The sequence below is a fragment of the Anolis carolinensis genome, chromosome 6 (assembly GCF_035594765.1).
Source record: "Anolis carolinensis isolate JA03-04 chromosome 6, rAnoCar3.1.pri, whole genome shotgun sequence".
Taxonomy (NCBI): Eukaryota; Metazoa; Chordata; class Lepidosauria; order Squamata; family Dactyloidae; genus Anolis; species Anolis carolinensis.
Genome location: NC_085846.1, coordinates 33,293,418 through 33,309,067, shown reverse-complemented (window position 1 = coordinate 33,309,067; position 15,650 = coordinate 33,293,418). Strand labels below are relative to the sequence as shown.

General features: G+C 40.0%; 1 protein-coding gene across 4 annotated transcripts in view; it reads right to left on the bottom strand.

The window, feature by feature from the left end:
• Positions 1 to 2,282: 2,282 nt before the first annotated feature.
• med24 (mediator complex subunit 24) overlaps positions 2,283 to 15,650 on the bottom strand; it is a 74,254-nt gene continuing 60,886 nt past the window's right edge. The window contains exons 23-26 of one of the 4 annotated variants that reach the window (XM_062958316.1): positions 12,643 to 12,757; positions 8,829 to 8,909; positions 8,588 to 8,736; positions 2,283 to 2,959 (exon numbers count right to left, since the gene is read on the bottom strand). In XM_062958316.1, the coding sequence (XP_062814386.1) occupies positions 2,843 to 2,959; positions 8,588 to 8,736; positions 8,829 to 8,909; positions 12,643 to 12,757 (462 nt within the window). In that variant the 3' untranslated portion in view covers positions 2,283 to 2,842. The remainder of the gene's footprint in view (positions 2,960 to 8,587; positions 8,737 to 8,828; positions 8,910 to 12,642; positions 12,758 to 15,650) is intronic. The other 3 variants (XM_062958317.1, XM_008113346.3, XM_062958318.1) reach the window with 3 other exon arrangements.

Genomic DNA, 15,650 nt, shown 5'->3' with positions numbered 1-15,650 from the left:
CCAAAATTGTTCACATTCATTGCTGAGAAAGTGATACCTTTGCTTTCTGATTGTTCAATGCACATAAACTTTGTTTCATGCACAAAAATATTGTGTACAAAGTTACCCTCAAGTTATGTGTATAAGGTGTATATGAAACATAATTGAATTTTGTGCTTAGATTTTGCTCCCATCTCCAAGGAATCTCATTATGTGTATGCAAATGTTCTAAAATCCCCCAAACTCCAAAACAAGCATTACAGGTAAGGGATACTTAACCTGAATAGGCAAACACTTGAGTGAAGAACTTCAAACATTCATAAAACTCTTTCACCCTTAGCCAGGAAAGTGCAACAAGGAAGAACGTGAAAGGAGCTGCCTGTTACTCATGCATCCAATGAAAGACAGATGGCTTATGATGAGCCACTGTATTGACAAATTCTGGAATTTCAACAGTATTGGGAATTTGGAATGCATTTCCTCATTTACAACTCTAGATTACAATTGTGAAACCAATTCTAAAGCTGATGTACATTCCATAAAGCTTGGTTTTTCTTCTTGACTACTTCCACTTCAAAGACTACAAAATGTTGCATCCATTGCTGAAGATTCTTAACTCAAAACACTTTACAGAAAATAAGGCTCACTGAAAGACACCAGTCCCTTCACAATTTAAGGTTAGCAGGGAAATGTGTTGATATCAGTCCAAATTCCACACCAAAAAAAGTGCAATTGTGACTTCAGCAGAACTGCATATATATATTTATGTATACAGTTGGTCCTCTGAATCCACAGATTCTATCAATCATGGCTTGAAAATTTTAAAAATCAAGTAAACAAATCTTGAATTTTGCTGTACATTGAGCACTACACTGATGTGCAGGCATCATCATCGCAGGCAATCCTTTGTGGCCAAATATGACTGCCTTCCAGAAGCAGAGTCTTGGCAATGGGTCCATAAGTGTGTAGACATCTATTTTGTAAGGTTAGCTTTAAGGCCATCTTTAAATCTCTTGTTCTTTCCCCCTTTTTGAAAAGGCTGATGATGGTAGCATCCTTGAAGACTGCTGGGATTTTCTCTGTCGGCCACACTTTTTCAATGAACTGGTGGAGTTTTTGTGTCAATTCACGTCCACCCTCTTTAAAGATTTCAGTAGGGATCCCGCCAGGTCCGCTGCCTTTATTTTTTAGTTGATGACTTTGCTGACTTTCTCCAAACTATGCAGTGCTGCAAGCTCATCCCTGGTTTGTTGTTGTGGGATTTGCAAGATAATCTCTTCGGTCATGTTGGAGGTGTGGTTAAGAAGGCTGTGATCCTTTTCTTATCAATTAACTGTTGGTTCTCACTATCATTTTCATTAAGCCAGTTTTGGTGTTTCCTAGTTTGATATCCAATGGTTTCTTCACAGGGTGTGAAGAAATCACTGATGTGCAGGCATATCCTGCAGTAGACACCCACACTTTCACAGATCCTCATGCTCTCACTAGCATTTGTTTGAGTTATTCACCATCTTACTACGCCATTGTATACAGGCAATCCCCAAATTATGAAAAAGATAGGTTTTGTCGGTTTGTTCTTAACTTGAATTTGTATGCAAGTCAGAACAGGTAAATTTTAAAGTGTAACTCCACACACACACATATACATATATACAGTATGCATGCATGCTTTGGATAGTATAAGGAAGGGTTAACAGCCTTGTGTTTGTTTTTCTGTCTGTCCCCTTGTCCAGAAGATTTCATCCCACTTTCTGTCCCTGTGATAACTGGATTTTGAAAAATGTGACTTGTTATGGAAACAAGGACTGGTGATAAAAACTTCAGTAAAGACACCTTTTCACCATAATAACTCTTTCAGGAGTGCATTTCCCTACCAAGGAGAAGATTTTCCTCACTTCCTGTGGTCTCATCCTCATTCTTAACTATAAGTTGTTTGTAACTCAGGGACTGCTCTTATAATGGGACTTGAGCAACACCAGATTTGGTATCTACTGGGAGTCCTGAAAGCAAATCCAAGCAGATACCAAGGGCCCACTCCCTATACTTATTTTGTATTGAGCCAAGTAGAGCTAGGCATGACAGCTTTTGAAACCATGTTCAGCATTACAACTCTATTACACCCTTGGTGCTGGGATTTCAACGTCTAGCTCTGCAGCTCTAAGAACTTGGAACGCAATGAGAATCATTCAATACTGATTTTGTTTCTTTATGGTTCTCCATCTTCATAGTGAGAAAAAGTGATAGCTGCATTTTTTTATCTCAAATTAACTCACTAAATGAATTCCTGAAGAACAGAAAGAAGGTGGCTTATGAATTTAGAAATTTATAAAATATAATAGCTTCACAAAAAAATACCTATATACACAAAGGCAAAGAAAATTAACAGTCCATTAGATTATCATGGTCACCTTGTGAAATTCAGCCTCTTCTCAAAAACAGTCTATTATGATGCTTTTAAATGATAGTTCTGCAATCATTTTAGTCATTACTGATAAAATGTCAACTAAAAATGATGGTTTGGAGACATGTTTTAACAATACATGTAACAGAATGGTAAAACAGGAAAACCAAAGGAGAAATAATAACTAAATATTAGTAAACACATTTCAAAAACTGTCATGGTGTCAAGAAACAGTGATATTGTTTATAAAAAAATAAAACTGGGGATAACAACCATCCATTGTGGGTCTAAGTCTGATTGAAAGTACTTTTCAGGAGAAACTGAGACCAAATCATTCTCCATAATCTTCTCTCACTGATCTTTGTCTGCTTCACTTCAGTTCACAGATGCCACGTGGCAACTTTAAAACAGTGCCCGACTTCATAGAGTTCTGTCTTTGCTTATACTGGGTCCATGGGAGGTTCATAAAGCAGCAATAGCTTTGGCAGCGACTCTGCGGCCCAAAGGCAAGCTGAGGTCTGTAATGGCCAACACGATTCTGGGGCTGGACATTGTGGATGCTTTCACCAACTCCGAGACCTGCCCAGGAATAAAAGCAGAGAATGAAATCAAAGAAGAAACAACGTAGACAACCAAACACGATCAGAAACAGTTCAGAAGCAGGGTCTGTGTGTGTGTCATCTTTTAAGCGGAATTATTTTTTACCATTGCAATAAGAAGAAATAAACAACTTTATTATATTTGTAAATGCTGTCTCCAACGTGATTACCTGAAGAGCGGGATATGACTATTATTTTGTGTACAAAGTATTCAATACAATTAGATACAGTAACAAATAGATACAGTAACAATAACAATTCTCAAATAAATTGACAAAATTGCACAATAGAAGGCTTACTCAGAATCCTCGGAATCAGGATTGGGAGATGGAGAGAGAGAAGTGCTTGGATTTACCCATAAGAGGTCACTGTAGTCATGGATGAGATGATAATGAAAATGTATCCCCAGCAAAGACTTATGTCTTAAATTACCTTATCATGGGATTGACAGTATCTAAAGTAGTATGATATGGACTGTCTAGAACCTCTGGTTGAGGTTTCTCTGCCGAAGGCATTTTAACAATACATATTCTCTGACTATATATGAAGCACCATTGCTTACAATGGACCTGATTCCATTGCTTCCCAACTGCTTTTCTACAAGTACAGTAGAGTCTCACTTATCCATCTTTCACTCATCCAACATTCTGTATTATCCAATGCAGTCTGCCTCCTGCCTGGATCCACAGCTGTTTCTCTAGGCAGCAACGCGCAGAGGGCCAATATGCCTAGCAATAACAGAAGTGCAGCCACGCTCCCAAACAAGTGGCAAACTTGTTGTAAAACATGATATTTTGGTGCTTAATTTGTAAAATCATAACGCAATTTGATATTTAATAGGCTTTTCCTTACTCCCTCCTTATTATCCAACATTTTCGCTTATCCAACGTTCTGCTGGCCCGTTCTGCTGACCATGGTCTACTCTTCCAAGAGGATGGACTACTGGCAAGCGATGGGGTGCATCTCACACAAGTAGGAAAACATCTTTTTGCACACAGACTCACAAACCTCATCAGGCGCACTTTAAACTAAATCCACTGGGGGAGGGGAACAACAGCCTGGCGAACACTATATTACCCACGACCACAGGGAACCGCCGAAAGGCTAAACGGAGGGCTGCACAAACACAGCAAGGACCAAGTACAGAGAGCACAATAATCCCAAATAAACAGTTCGAGGGGAGGTCACAGGGGCTTACATGTCTTTACACTAATGCTCGGAGCATGGGAAATAAGCAAGATGAACTCCAACTCCTAGCACAGCACCACACATACGATGTCATAGGCATCACTGAAACCTGGTGGGATGACTCCCATCACTGGAATTTAACCATTGAGGGCTATAACCTCTTTCACAGAAATAGAACAAAGGGGAGAGGAGGGGGAGTAGCTTTATATGTCAAAAACAGTTACGTTGCAGAAGAAATGCAAGACTGTAATCCGGGAAACCAGCTTGAAAGCATCTGGATAAGAATCAAGGGAACCGGGACTCAAAAAGATCTTGTCGTGGGTGTCTACTACAGACCTCCGAGTCAGGATGAAGGACTTGATGAAGCCTTCTGTCAACAGCTGACCAAACAGGCACAAAGAAGAGATATAGTAGTCATGGGTGATTTCAATTATCCCGATATCTGCTGGAAAACAAACTCAGCCAAGAGTACAAAGTCCAACAAATTCCTCACTTGCCTTGCAGATAATTTTATGGTCCAGAAGGTAGAAGAGGCAACAAGGGGATCAGCAACTCTTGATCTAATCTTAACAAATGTGGAAGACCTGATCAATACAGTTGAAGTGGTTGGATCCTTAGGGGCAAGTGACCATGTGCTCCTGCAGTTTGCAATACAAAGGAATGCTGAAACTAAGACAAGTCAAACACGCATTCTGGACTTTAAGAGAGCTGACTTCCAAAAAATGAAGGAATTACTGAGCGGCATTCCATGGACGCCGATATTAAAAAACAAGGGAGTTAAGGATGGATGGGAGTTTTTCAAAAGTGAAATACTCAAGGCGCAAATGCAAACGGTGCCAACAAAGAAGAAAAATAAGACAAGTGCAAAGAAGCCAGAATGGATGTCCAAAGAACTTCTAACTGAGCTAAAGCTCAAAAGTGACATGCACAAGAAGTGGAAAAGGGGAGAAATCACCAAAGAAGAATTCAAACGTATAGCCAACTCCTGTAGGGAAAAGGTTCGCAAGGCTAAAGCGCAAAATGAGCTCAGGCTTGCCAGGGACATAAAAAACAACAAAAAAGGTTTTTTTGCTTACGTTGGTAGAAAAAGGAAGAAAAAGGAGGCAATAGGGCCACTGCAAGGAGAAGATGGGGTGATGGTGACAGGGGATAGGGAAAAGGCAGAACTGCTTAATGCCTTCTTTGCCTCGGTCTTCTCACAAAAAGAAAGCCATCTTCAACCTCAGCAACATGGAATGGACGAAGGATTGGGGGAAATCCAACCCCAAATAGGGAAACAAGTTGTCCAGGAACACCTGGCCACTCTAAACGAATTCAAGTCGCCAGGGCCAGATCAGCTACATCCAAGAGTATTGAAGGAACTAGCGGAAGTTATTTCAGAACCACTGGCAATCATCTTCGAGAGTTCTTGGAGAACAGGAGATGTCCCAGCAGATTGGAGGAGGGCGAATGTGGTCCCTATCTTCAAGAAGGGAAAAAAGAACGACCCAAACAATTACCGTCCGGTCAGCCTCACATCAATACCAGGCAAGATTCTGGAAAAGATCATTAAGGAAGTGGTCTGCAAACACTTAGAAACAAATGCGGTCATTGCTAATAGTCAACACGGATTTACCAAAAACAAGTCATGCCAGACTAATCTGATCTCTTTTTTCGATAGAGTTACGAGTTGGGTCGATACAGGGAATGCCGTGGATGTAGCATATCTAGATTTCAGTAAGGCCTTCGACAAAGTCCCCCACGACCTTCTGGCAAACAAACTAGTAAAATGTGGGCTAGACAAAACTACGGTTAGGTGGATCTGTAATTGGCTAAGCGAACGAACCCAAAGGGTGCTCACCAATGCGTCGTCTTCATCATGGAAAGAAGTGACAAGTGGAGTGCCGCAGGGCTCCGTCCTGGGCCCGGTTCTGTTCAACATCTTTATTAACGACTTAGACGAAGGGTTAGAAGGCACGATCATCAAGTTTGCAGATGACACCAAACTCGGAGGGATAGCTAACACTCCAGAAGACAGGAGCAGAATTCAAAACGATCTTGACAGACTAGAGAGATGGGCCGAAACTAACAAAATGAAGTTCAACAGGAACAAATGCAAGATACTTCACTTCGGCAGAAAAAATGGAAATCAAAGATACAGAATGGGGGACGCCTGGCTTGACAGCAGTGTGTGCGAAAAAGATCTTGGAGTCCTCGTGGACAACAAGTTAAACATGAGCCTACAATGTGATGCGGCAGCTAAAAAAGCCAATGGGATTTTGGCCTGCATCAATAGGGGAATAACGTCTAGATCCAGGGAAGTCATGCTCCCCCTCTATTCTGCCTTGGTCAGACCACACCTGGAATACTGTGTCCAGTTTTGGGCACCGCAGATGAAGGGAGATGCTGACAAGCTAGAAAGCGTCCAGAGGAGGGCGACTAAAATGATTAAGGGTCTGGAGAACAAGCCCTATGAGGAGAGGCTTAAAGAGCTGGGCATGTTTAGCCTGCAGAAGAGAAGGCTGAGAGGAGACATGATAGCCATGTACAAATATGTGAGGGGAAGTCATAGGGAGGAGGGAGCAAGCTTATTTTCTGCTGCCCTGCAGACTAGGACACGGAACAATGGCTTCAAACTACAGGAAAGGAGATTCCACCTGAACATCAGGAAGAACTTCCTCACTGTGAGGGCTGTTCGGCAGTGGAACTCTCTCCCCCGGAATGTGGTGGAGGCTCCTTCTTTGGAAGCTTTTAAGCAGAGGCTGGATGGCCATCTGTCGGGGGTGCTTTGAATGCGATTTCCTGCTTCTTAGCGGGGGGTTGGACTGGATGGCCCTTGAGGTCTCTTCCAACTCTACTATTCTATGATTCTATGATTCTATGATTATGTTGGATAAGCAAGACTCTACTGTATATGTTTTTAAATGAATCTGATAGACTCCATGTAGGAATTTCAAGTCAAAATGACTCCCCCTAGTGTCAGGAAAGTCAAATAGAAAAAAAAAAGAAAGTTAATATATTTCTTCCATTCTAAGATGGACTTTCCCCCATATAAACATCTCTAAAACTGGGGTGAATTTTAGAATTGCAGATGCCTACATGCGTGTATGTATATATTATATATACATATAGCTTTTCTTCTGTTGGTGGTACTGAAATTAGTGTGCACTTTACAATTGTCGGCATATTATTTTTGATCACGTATTATTTTCTATCAACTCCAGTGATACTCTTGCTGGTAGATGACATTTTGTTGTTTCAAACTAAAGCTCATTAATTTCCTAAGCCATTGGTTTAATATATCATCATCTGGCTCTCACTGCTGGGTCTGTCTCAAAATAAAACTTTCTTTGCTCCATGCCCTTCTGCTTCTCAAGGCACAGCCCTGCAGGCTTCCTCTACCTGCTGCTCCCTCCCTGTCTCATCCAAACTAACAATCATGATTAGATTTCACATGTCATGGCTTATTTCAAGAAGGATCTAACAATAGATTCTTCTTTGGTTGAGAAAAGGAGTGAACTGCTGGAAGAGAAGCCTATAGAGCTGAGTCTTGAGATGCAGCGCTCCATGAAGAAAGAAAGCTATAGAGCAGTGGTTCTCAACCTGTGGGTCCCCAGATGTTTTGGCCTACAATTCCCAGAAATCCCAACCAGTTTACCAGCTGTTAGGATTTCTGGGAGCTGAAGGCCAAAAATTGGAGGACCACAGGTTGAGAACCAGTGCTATAGAGTGACAGAGAAGGAGCGGATGGAAATCTAATGGGATACGATAAACTAGAAGAACTAAAAACCGAATTGACTTTCCCCTCTTTCCAGAAAATAGAACTGTTTTGACTCTTTACTTCATGGAACTAGGATTTCATTGCAGTATTGATTATTTTAAAAAGGAACCCACTCCATTCAAATGGGGATTAAAAATCTATGTAACAAAATTTGAAAAATGTTCTGTTCCTGGTTTGAAAGTGTTATATCCTGCTTAATTGTGCGGTACTTACTTTGAAAGTAGTTGTTATACTCCAGAAACTTTGTTTTTTGTGGCTGCCACAAACTATGTTGAATTGGTTGAGACTTTATGAGATATTCATTGAAAAGCTACAGCACAATGTGCTGCAGGATGTCCCACATAAAGTTTTTGCAGTTTAATAAACTTTTCCCAAGCTTTTATGATAGAACCAATCAGGAAATGACATTTATAACCCAGGGACAAAAATAGTGTTACATAGTGCTATCAACCCCATTAAGAAAACATACATGCATGTTGTCAATTTCAATACGAAGTGCTACAGTTAGTTGAGTAATATACTATGCTGGCTTGAATGGACAGAATTCAAATAAACACACACACCTTTCAGATGTAATGAACTCAAGTTTTTTTTAAAAGGTTTTACTAATTAACTTTCCTGTCTCCAAAGAAATATTCATAGACACCTGAGAGTGCTCACCATGGTGAAAGGCATGAACTGTAGGATGCTGCCACGGCTTCCCTGTTCCAAGCAATCCACACACTCCTCCATGAACCACTGGACAAATTGTGTGTGCGTTCCAGCTGTCTTGGCTCCCAAGATGGAGGCAATCAAGAGGAAAAGGTTGGCTGAAGAGCCGAAAGCGAAAGAAAACACGGTCTTATGAGTTGGAACCTTCTAGAACTTTCTTCATAGCCTGCTTAAAATTTATAAGGTTTACCTAGTACTCTGTTGAGAGGATCCCTCATGCTGACTGTGTGGAGCTGGGAAGCAGACAATGAACTGCTCATAGTGCGGTCTGCTGAAAGAGAAGAAAAGAACTCAGCCTATTGACCAGGGACCCAGTGTAACACATGTACTTGAATCTCCGAAATGAAATGCCCTTCATCCATACCTCCCATCCCGTGTGTAGGGTCCACCTTGAATCCTCAGATGCCAAGAGAATGGTGGCAAAGAGTTTTTGCTTTACCAGTCTTTGGCAAATCTATTTGAATACGCAGGTTGTCATTCTCAATTCTTCACATGATTATTCTACATGGTGTTTCCCTACGTGGTGCTCACAGGTATGACCACACCTAAGCCAAGCTGAGAAATATTTCCCCTTTGCAAATAAGAAAGTAATTGCTCTATAGTTTTGCAGGGACAAAAGGAATAAGCTGCCCATTTGAAAAAAGGATTGGAAACCCATCCTTACTAAGGATTTTTAGGACGGGAGGTAGTAAATGCAATTGTCATCCACTACCACATCCATTTTTCCGCAGAACCATTTTCCCTCCCCATTTAAGAGAACAAGGTAATCCCAATTCACTTAAATGGAGGAGGGTTGTATCCTATTAAAATAATTGGCTTGAGAGGAGAAGCCCATCCCGTTTTGGGATTTTTAGTCATTAAGAAAGCTTTTGCAGTGTAAAACCACACAGCCCAAATTTGGAAGCCCAGATCTAGACTGTACCATGAACTCACCAGGTAGCTTCAACTAAAACAGCTTCTCTCAACCATAGGCCTGAATTTAAAATTAGGGTACAAGGATTACTAATTCTGACCTTGCTGAATTTTGGGAGGAAATACATGATAATGCATGTAAAGCATTTTGAATATATGAAAGCAATATCCAAGTGCTAACAATGTTACCATGGCCATGGGATGTTAGCAGACCAGGTCTAGGTAAGACAGACATTTCTGTTTGTGACAGTGATCTGTGATCATGTGCTCATTGTGATCCCGTTTTCCAAAAGATTCCTGTCCTCTACACCATTCTTAGTTTGCTATGTCCTTTATATACTCAGGAAATGACATTATCAATAACTGACTTCTTTGAAAGTAGGAAGACACTGCAGACGGAAACAACTTTGTTGCAGTTTTATCATTGTTCAATTCATGATAGAACAGTAAGAGAAAAATCAACAAGAACTGTGACTGGTGAATCTCTTACATTATTTGTTGAGAATTAGATGTATTCTGAAAGAAAAAGAAAATAAACCCTAAGATTCCGCTAACGCAGTTACTATGAGGGTGGACCTGCATGCAATGCCTCCGGGGAGGAAGGAAGTGAAATCCTGAAACTCCCTAGTTATGAATCATAGCTGGATCAAAATGGAAGCATTTTTGCTTGCTCATCTTTGTTTTCTAGTTGTAATTCATCTTGCGCATACCTCAAAGAAGAGAGGAAATAGGCGTGCCAGTTCATTGCTATTACAAAACTAGAGGGTGAAAACCCACATATTGCATTGTCATGGTGGAAACTTTAAAAAATGCAAAAAATTTAAATGAAATAAGGGGAAATTACAAACATAAAAGTCTTGAAATGAATGGAAATATAAATGATCACTGACTCACTGGGCAAAAATCCCACGTGATAGACAGTGATATTTTGCATCTATATAGAGCAGTGGTTCTCAACCTGTGGGTCCCCAGGTGTTTTGGCCTACAACTCCCAGAAATCCCAGCCAGTTTACTAGCTGTTAGGATTTGGGGGAGTTGAAGGCCAAACATCTGGGGACCCACAGATTGAACACCACTGATATAGACCATGGGTAAGCAGTGTATTCTCCTGGTTAGTGGTGCTAATATTCAACTGTTCCACCCCTGCATGTAATTTATGCATTGTGGAATTCAACAAAGAGTTGTATGCAGTTTCAACATTTTATTTGCTCATCCTAAAGTGGCTTTTCTGCCCAATTATCATGAGTTTTTGTGAGGAAGAAAAAAGAGAAGTTTCTAGATGTCCTCAAAAACGTTTCTAGGTGAAAAACATGATTTTTTGCACAAAACTCCATGTAAGTTTCTGGAATTGGGATTTTTGCACAAAAATGAGTTTCACATGTAATTTCTTTTAAGCAAAAAGACACTTCCATATAAAATAACTGTGCACTTGGGATTCTGGAGATAGTGTTTGTTAAATGCTAAAAATAGTGTTTTCGCACAAACCCCCATTGTACACAATAGTTTCCCAAAAACACTTTGGGATTTGGGAATAACTGGAAAAACTTGTGAAATTCTCATTTGTGTGTTATTCTTCTGTGATGTGTATCATGAGTATAACTTTTAATCTCGGAAACAAATAATGGTAAACATTGTTCCCATTCCTACTTCTGGCATTTACTTCTCATTTAATGCACACACACATCCCGTGCGTCCTACCAGCCTGAAAAACTTTTTTTTAATGTATGCTGATTGTATAGGAATTTGGCTTTTTAAACCCAAAAGTAACATTGAGTTTGTTCCACCATGTAGTGTTTTTTCACACCTAGATTTGACATTTTGATGTTGTAAAATGAATGGTATCAATGTTGAAATCAATAATGAAATTTGTGAAATAACGAACTCTGTGCATATGACATTTTGTGCTTTTTTAAAATGCAGCACCTAAAAATACATCAAAAGCAACTACAATATTGAAAAAAAGCTTCACAGGCCTAATTCTGCAGGTGGAATGGATATGTTTTTTCTGTGTTTTCATACAAAAACGTATCCACTGTTGGTTTTGAGGTAAAGCCGCCACAAAATTACACCACCTTTTTGTGTAAAAATTGGGTGAGGGAAGTTGGAGAATTTGTTAGACTGATGGAGGTTTTGAGGCCAAAATCCAATTGTTAATCCCAAGTACAGCAAACTCACTGAATGAATGGGAACTTGGTAAATCAACTTGTATCTAACATCCACTGATTCAATTAGTCTACAGTGATCTCTCACTACTTCGCGGCTCACTTTTCGCGGATTCGCTGTTTTTCAATAAACTCTAAAAAAAAATTATAAATCATAAAAATTTACCATTTACAGCCTAAGGAAGGGAGGAAGGAGAAGCCGAAGGGAGAGAAAAGGAGCCCAAGCGGCAACGGGAGGAGAAGGAGGCGATTTATCAACACACAATTGGTTGATAAAAACTTAAAATAATATATAAGTACTAAAATAATGTATAAATATTAAAATTAATATAGTGTCCCTACTTCGCGGATTTTCACTTATTGCGGGTGGTCCTGGAACGTAACCCCCACGATAGGTGAGGGAACACTGTACTTTAGTAGAGATTAACAACTGAATTTAGGCTTATATCTATTCGTATCTAGAAAAAAACAAAAACAAATTATATTTCTGCTCATTCCCTGCTGTTTATACTTACTTTTCAGTCTCCTGGGGAAAGTGTAGGTTACAATATATAACCTTATTGATTTAAAGAACATTACATATTCTAAAATACATTACGACCCACATATCTGTAGTATTTATATGGTTTCACTTAATGTTTCACTTATTCACTCAGGGCCTTCTGTACAAGCTACACTTTTTCTCACTATCCCTACTATTCGTCCTATTGAAAATAATAGTATTTGCTATTTATCCATGGTTTCACATATTCACATGAAGTCCCCCCTCCCCAGATATTGGGGGAACATACTGTGCATCCATCTAATTTGAATACTCAGAAACAAAAAGTATTGCTCTGGCTTTCTTGAAGGAGGAAAGACGAAATAGAACATGTCATAGTGGACTGGTGGGTGTTTCGGCCCACTTCAATTTCAGGAAAAGTTCCTCACCGTGATTCCACTTACTGGGACTGGACAGGATGGTGGTGTCTTCCTCATTGGAGCTGAGCAGGCGCATGAGCTTGGATGGCTGTGTGTCATCCAGAGGGAAGAGGCTGATGTAATCCTGGGAATAGGGACCACAAAAAGACAGGAAGAGCCAGTTGTAATGATTGATAAAATGAATAAGGCAGGCATCCTGTGCCTTTCATTCATGCCCGGGCTTGTACTCTAATGGCCTTTCTTAACCCTTCTTCTCAAACAATCGGATTAAGAGTGATTCATGTACTCAATTTCTATAATTCCTTCTTTCCAAAAGAATGAAGGGAAGTGATTAGAAATATTTCAGAAGTGTAAGAGAGCTAGTGAAACGAAGGACCACACCTGTAAACTAAGGTTTGATTTACTAGGCCACAGTTCAAATCCCTCCCCCCCCCCCAAAAAAAACCCCAAGAACTTTGCCACCTCTTTTGGAATTGTTTGGGGATAATACCAGTGACCCATCTTACAGGACTAATTTGGGATTGGACCAATACTCAGACAACAAGACTATCCATTGGTACTATACATTATGAATATATGTTGCCTCCAGAATGAGAAGCAGCGTCTCTTGGAATGGCAACTGATAGAAAACAGAGCAAGAGAGTGCTAATGTGCACATGTTGTATTTATAAAGCTGCTTGTTCAGTACAGGAAACCGAACGATGAATGTAGCAGACATTTGGTCTGATCTAGCACCAGTCTTATATTTGCAACCCCCTTTTGCTCAAGAAATTTTTATGTGACCCCGGGTGTATAGATATATAAAATAGGTATACAAATCAAACTTTTTTTGAATATCAAATGGTTAAATTCATGGATATGAAGGACCAACTGTACCACCTCAATAACAATTAGGCTATGCCTAATTTCCAAGTACAGTAGAGTCTCACTAATCCAAGCCTCGCTTATCCAAGCCTCTGGATAATCCAAGCCATTTTTGTAGTCAATGTTTCCAATATATCGTGATATTTTGGTGCTAAATTCGTAAATACAGTAATTACAACATAACATTATTGCGTACTGAACTACTTTTTCTGTCCAATTTGTTGTATAACATGAAGTTTTGGTGCTTAATTTGTAAAATCATAACCTAATTTGATGTTTAATAGGCTTTTCCTTGATCGGTCCTTATAATTCAAGATATTCGCTTATCCAAGCTTCTGCCGGCCCGTTTAGCTTGGATTAGTGAGACTCTAATACAAACCAAACACCTTAAGTCAAATACAGTGGCCCTCAATATTTGGTGGGGTTTTGTTCCAGGACCCACACTGTATACCAAAATCCATAGATACTTGTATGCCATGATATACAAGGATGTAGTAAAATGATGCCCCTTATATAAAATGACAAAGTCAAGCTTTTAGATATTTAGAGATATACATATTCAAGCATGGAAGGTAGAATTCATAGATACAGAGGACTCATCCTATTGCAAGCCAAACTCTGCAGGTATATTAAGATGTAATCCTTAAAATAAAACAATAATCAGATTTCAGTCAAGAAAGGGTGTGCAGTTTCTTTTCCTCCTTTTACAACTACCACTGCTTCTCCTATTCTGCAAGGGGGTGGAGAGAGCACTACTGCTACAATGCGCTTCGTACATTCAGCCTAAGACAGACATGAGCAAACTTCAGCCCTCCAGGTGTTTTGGACTTCAACTTCCTGAAATCCCAACCAGCTTACTGGCTGTTAGGAATTGTGGGGGCTGAAGTCCGAAATACCTGGAGGGCTGAAGTCTGCCCATGCCTGATCTAAGGTCTAACAATTCAATACTTTATTTCAGTGGTTCTCAACCTATGGGTCCCCAGGTGTTTTGACCTACAACTCCCAAAAATCCCAGCCGGTTTACCAGCTGTTAGGATTTCTGGGAGTTGAAGGCCAAAACATATGGGGACCCACAGGTTGAGAACCACTGTTTTATTTGATTACACTAAAATAGGCTCACTTGAGATAGACTGGACTTATTCCCAGTCACTCTTGTGTTCTTTCTGTTTGTAAGGTGATTTTTCCATGCACAAAGGTATTAGAAGACAAAAGGGATTCCATCCCTAGATATCAAGCTTTTATGGGAGTTTTGAAGTCCACAATCCACTGACACTAATGTAGTACTGAGAGATAACACTTACAACATGATGTACATTTGGATATGTATACTCAAGAAAATATGTCAGGTAAATGGAAGACTGCCTCTGCACATAAATCTAACAGGCTGGATCACAGAAATGGAGACGCTAGGTAAATTCCTCCCTGTTTTAGCTCAGCAATCTTTCCCCCTGATCCAATATTTGTGTGTGTGTATATCCATGACCTCATCCCCGCCCTCTTCATTATTATAATATAGATTTTATTTCATTATATACAAGGAGGCTGCTAGTTGAAAGGAAATGCTGGACTATAGCAATGAGATTTTTCTGTTTTCACTGCTCTGAATCAGACAACCTTTTTGGTGTAATTTCCCTCTAGACCACTGGTCTCCAACCTTTGGTCCTCAGACGTTTTGGACATTAACTTAGAAAATTAAGTTGCATTTGTCATACTGGCTGGGGCTTCTAGGAGTTAAGGTTTGAAACACCTAGGGGACCAATGGTTGAGTCAACCAATCAATAGGTGATCCCTTCGTGACAGAGTGTTACTGTCTTCCAAAGGTAGAGTCTTGGTGGTGGGTTCATAAGTGACTGTGGAGACTTATTCTGGATCCATGTGGCCTATCACAATGAGGACATAGATTTCCAGATGGAAGGCGGTCATGACAACAGTTTGCCTGATGTGCCTTCCTCTCGGCACTTTTCTCCCTTACGTCTTCTATTCGTGTCTCTTCAAAATCTAGCATTATTGGTAACAGCTGACCTCCAGTTACAAATCCTCAAATGCCAGGGCTTCTCAGTTCTTGGTGTTTATACCACATATTTATGTTAGCTTTTAGGCCATCTTTAAATCTTTTTTGTTGTCTACTGACATTCCATTTACAGTTCTCAAGT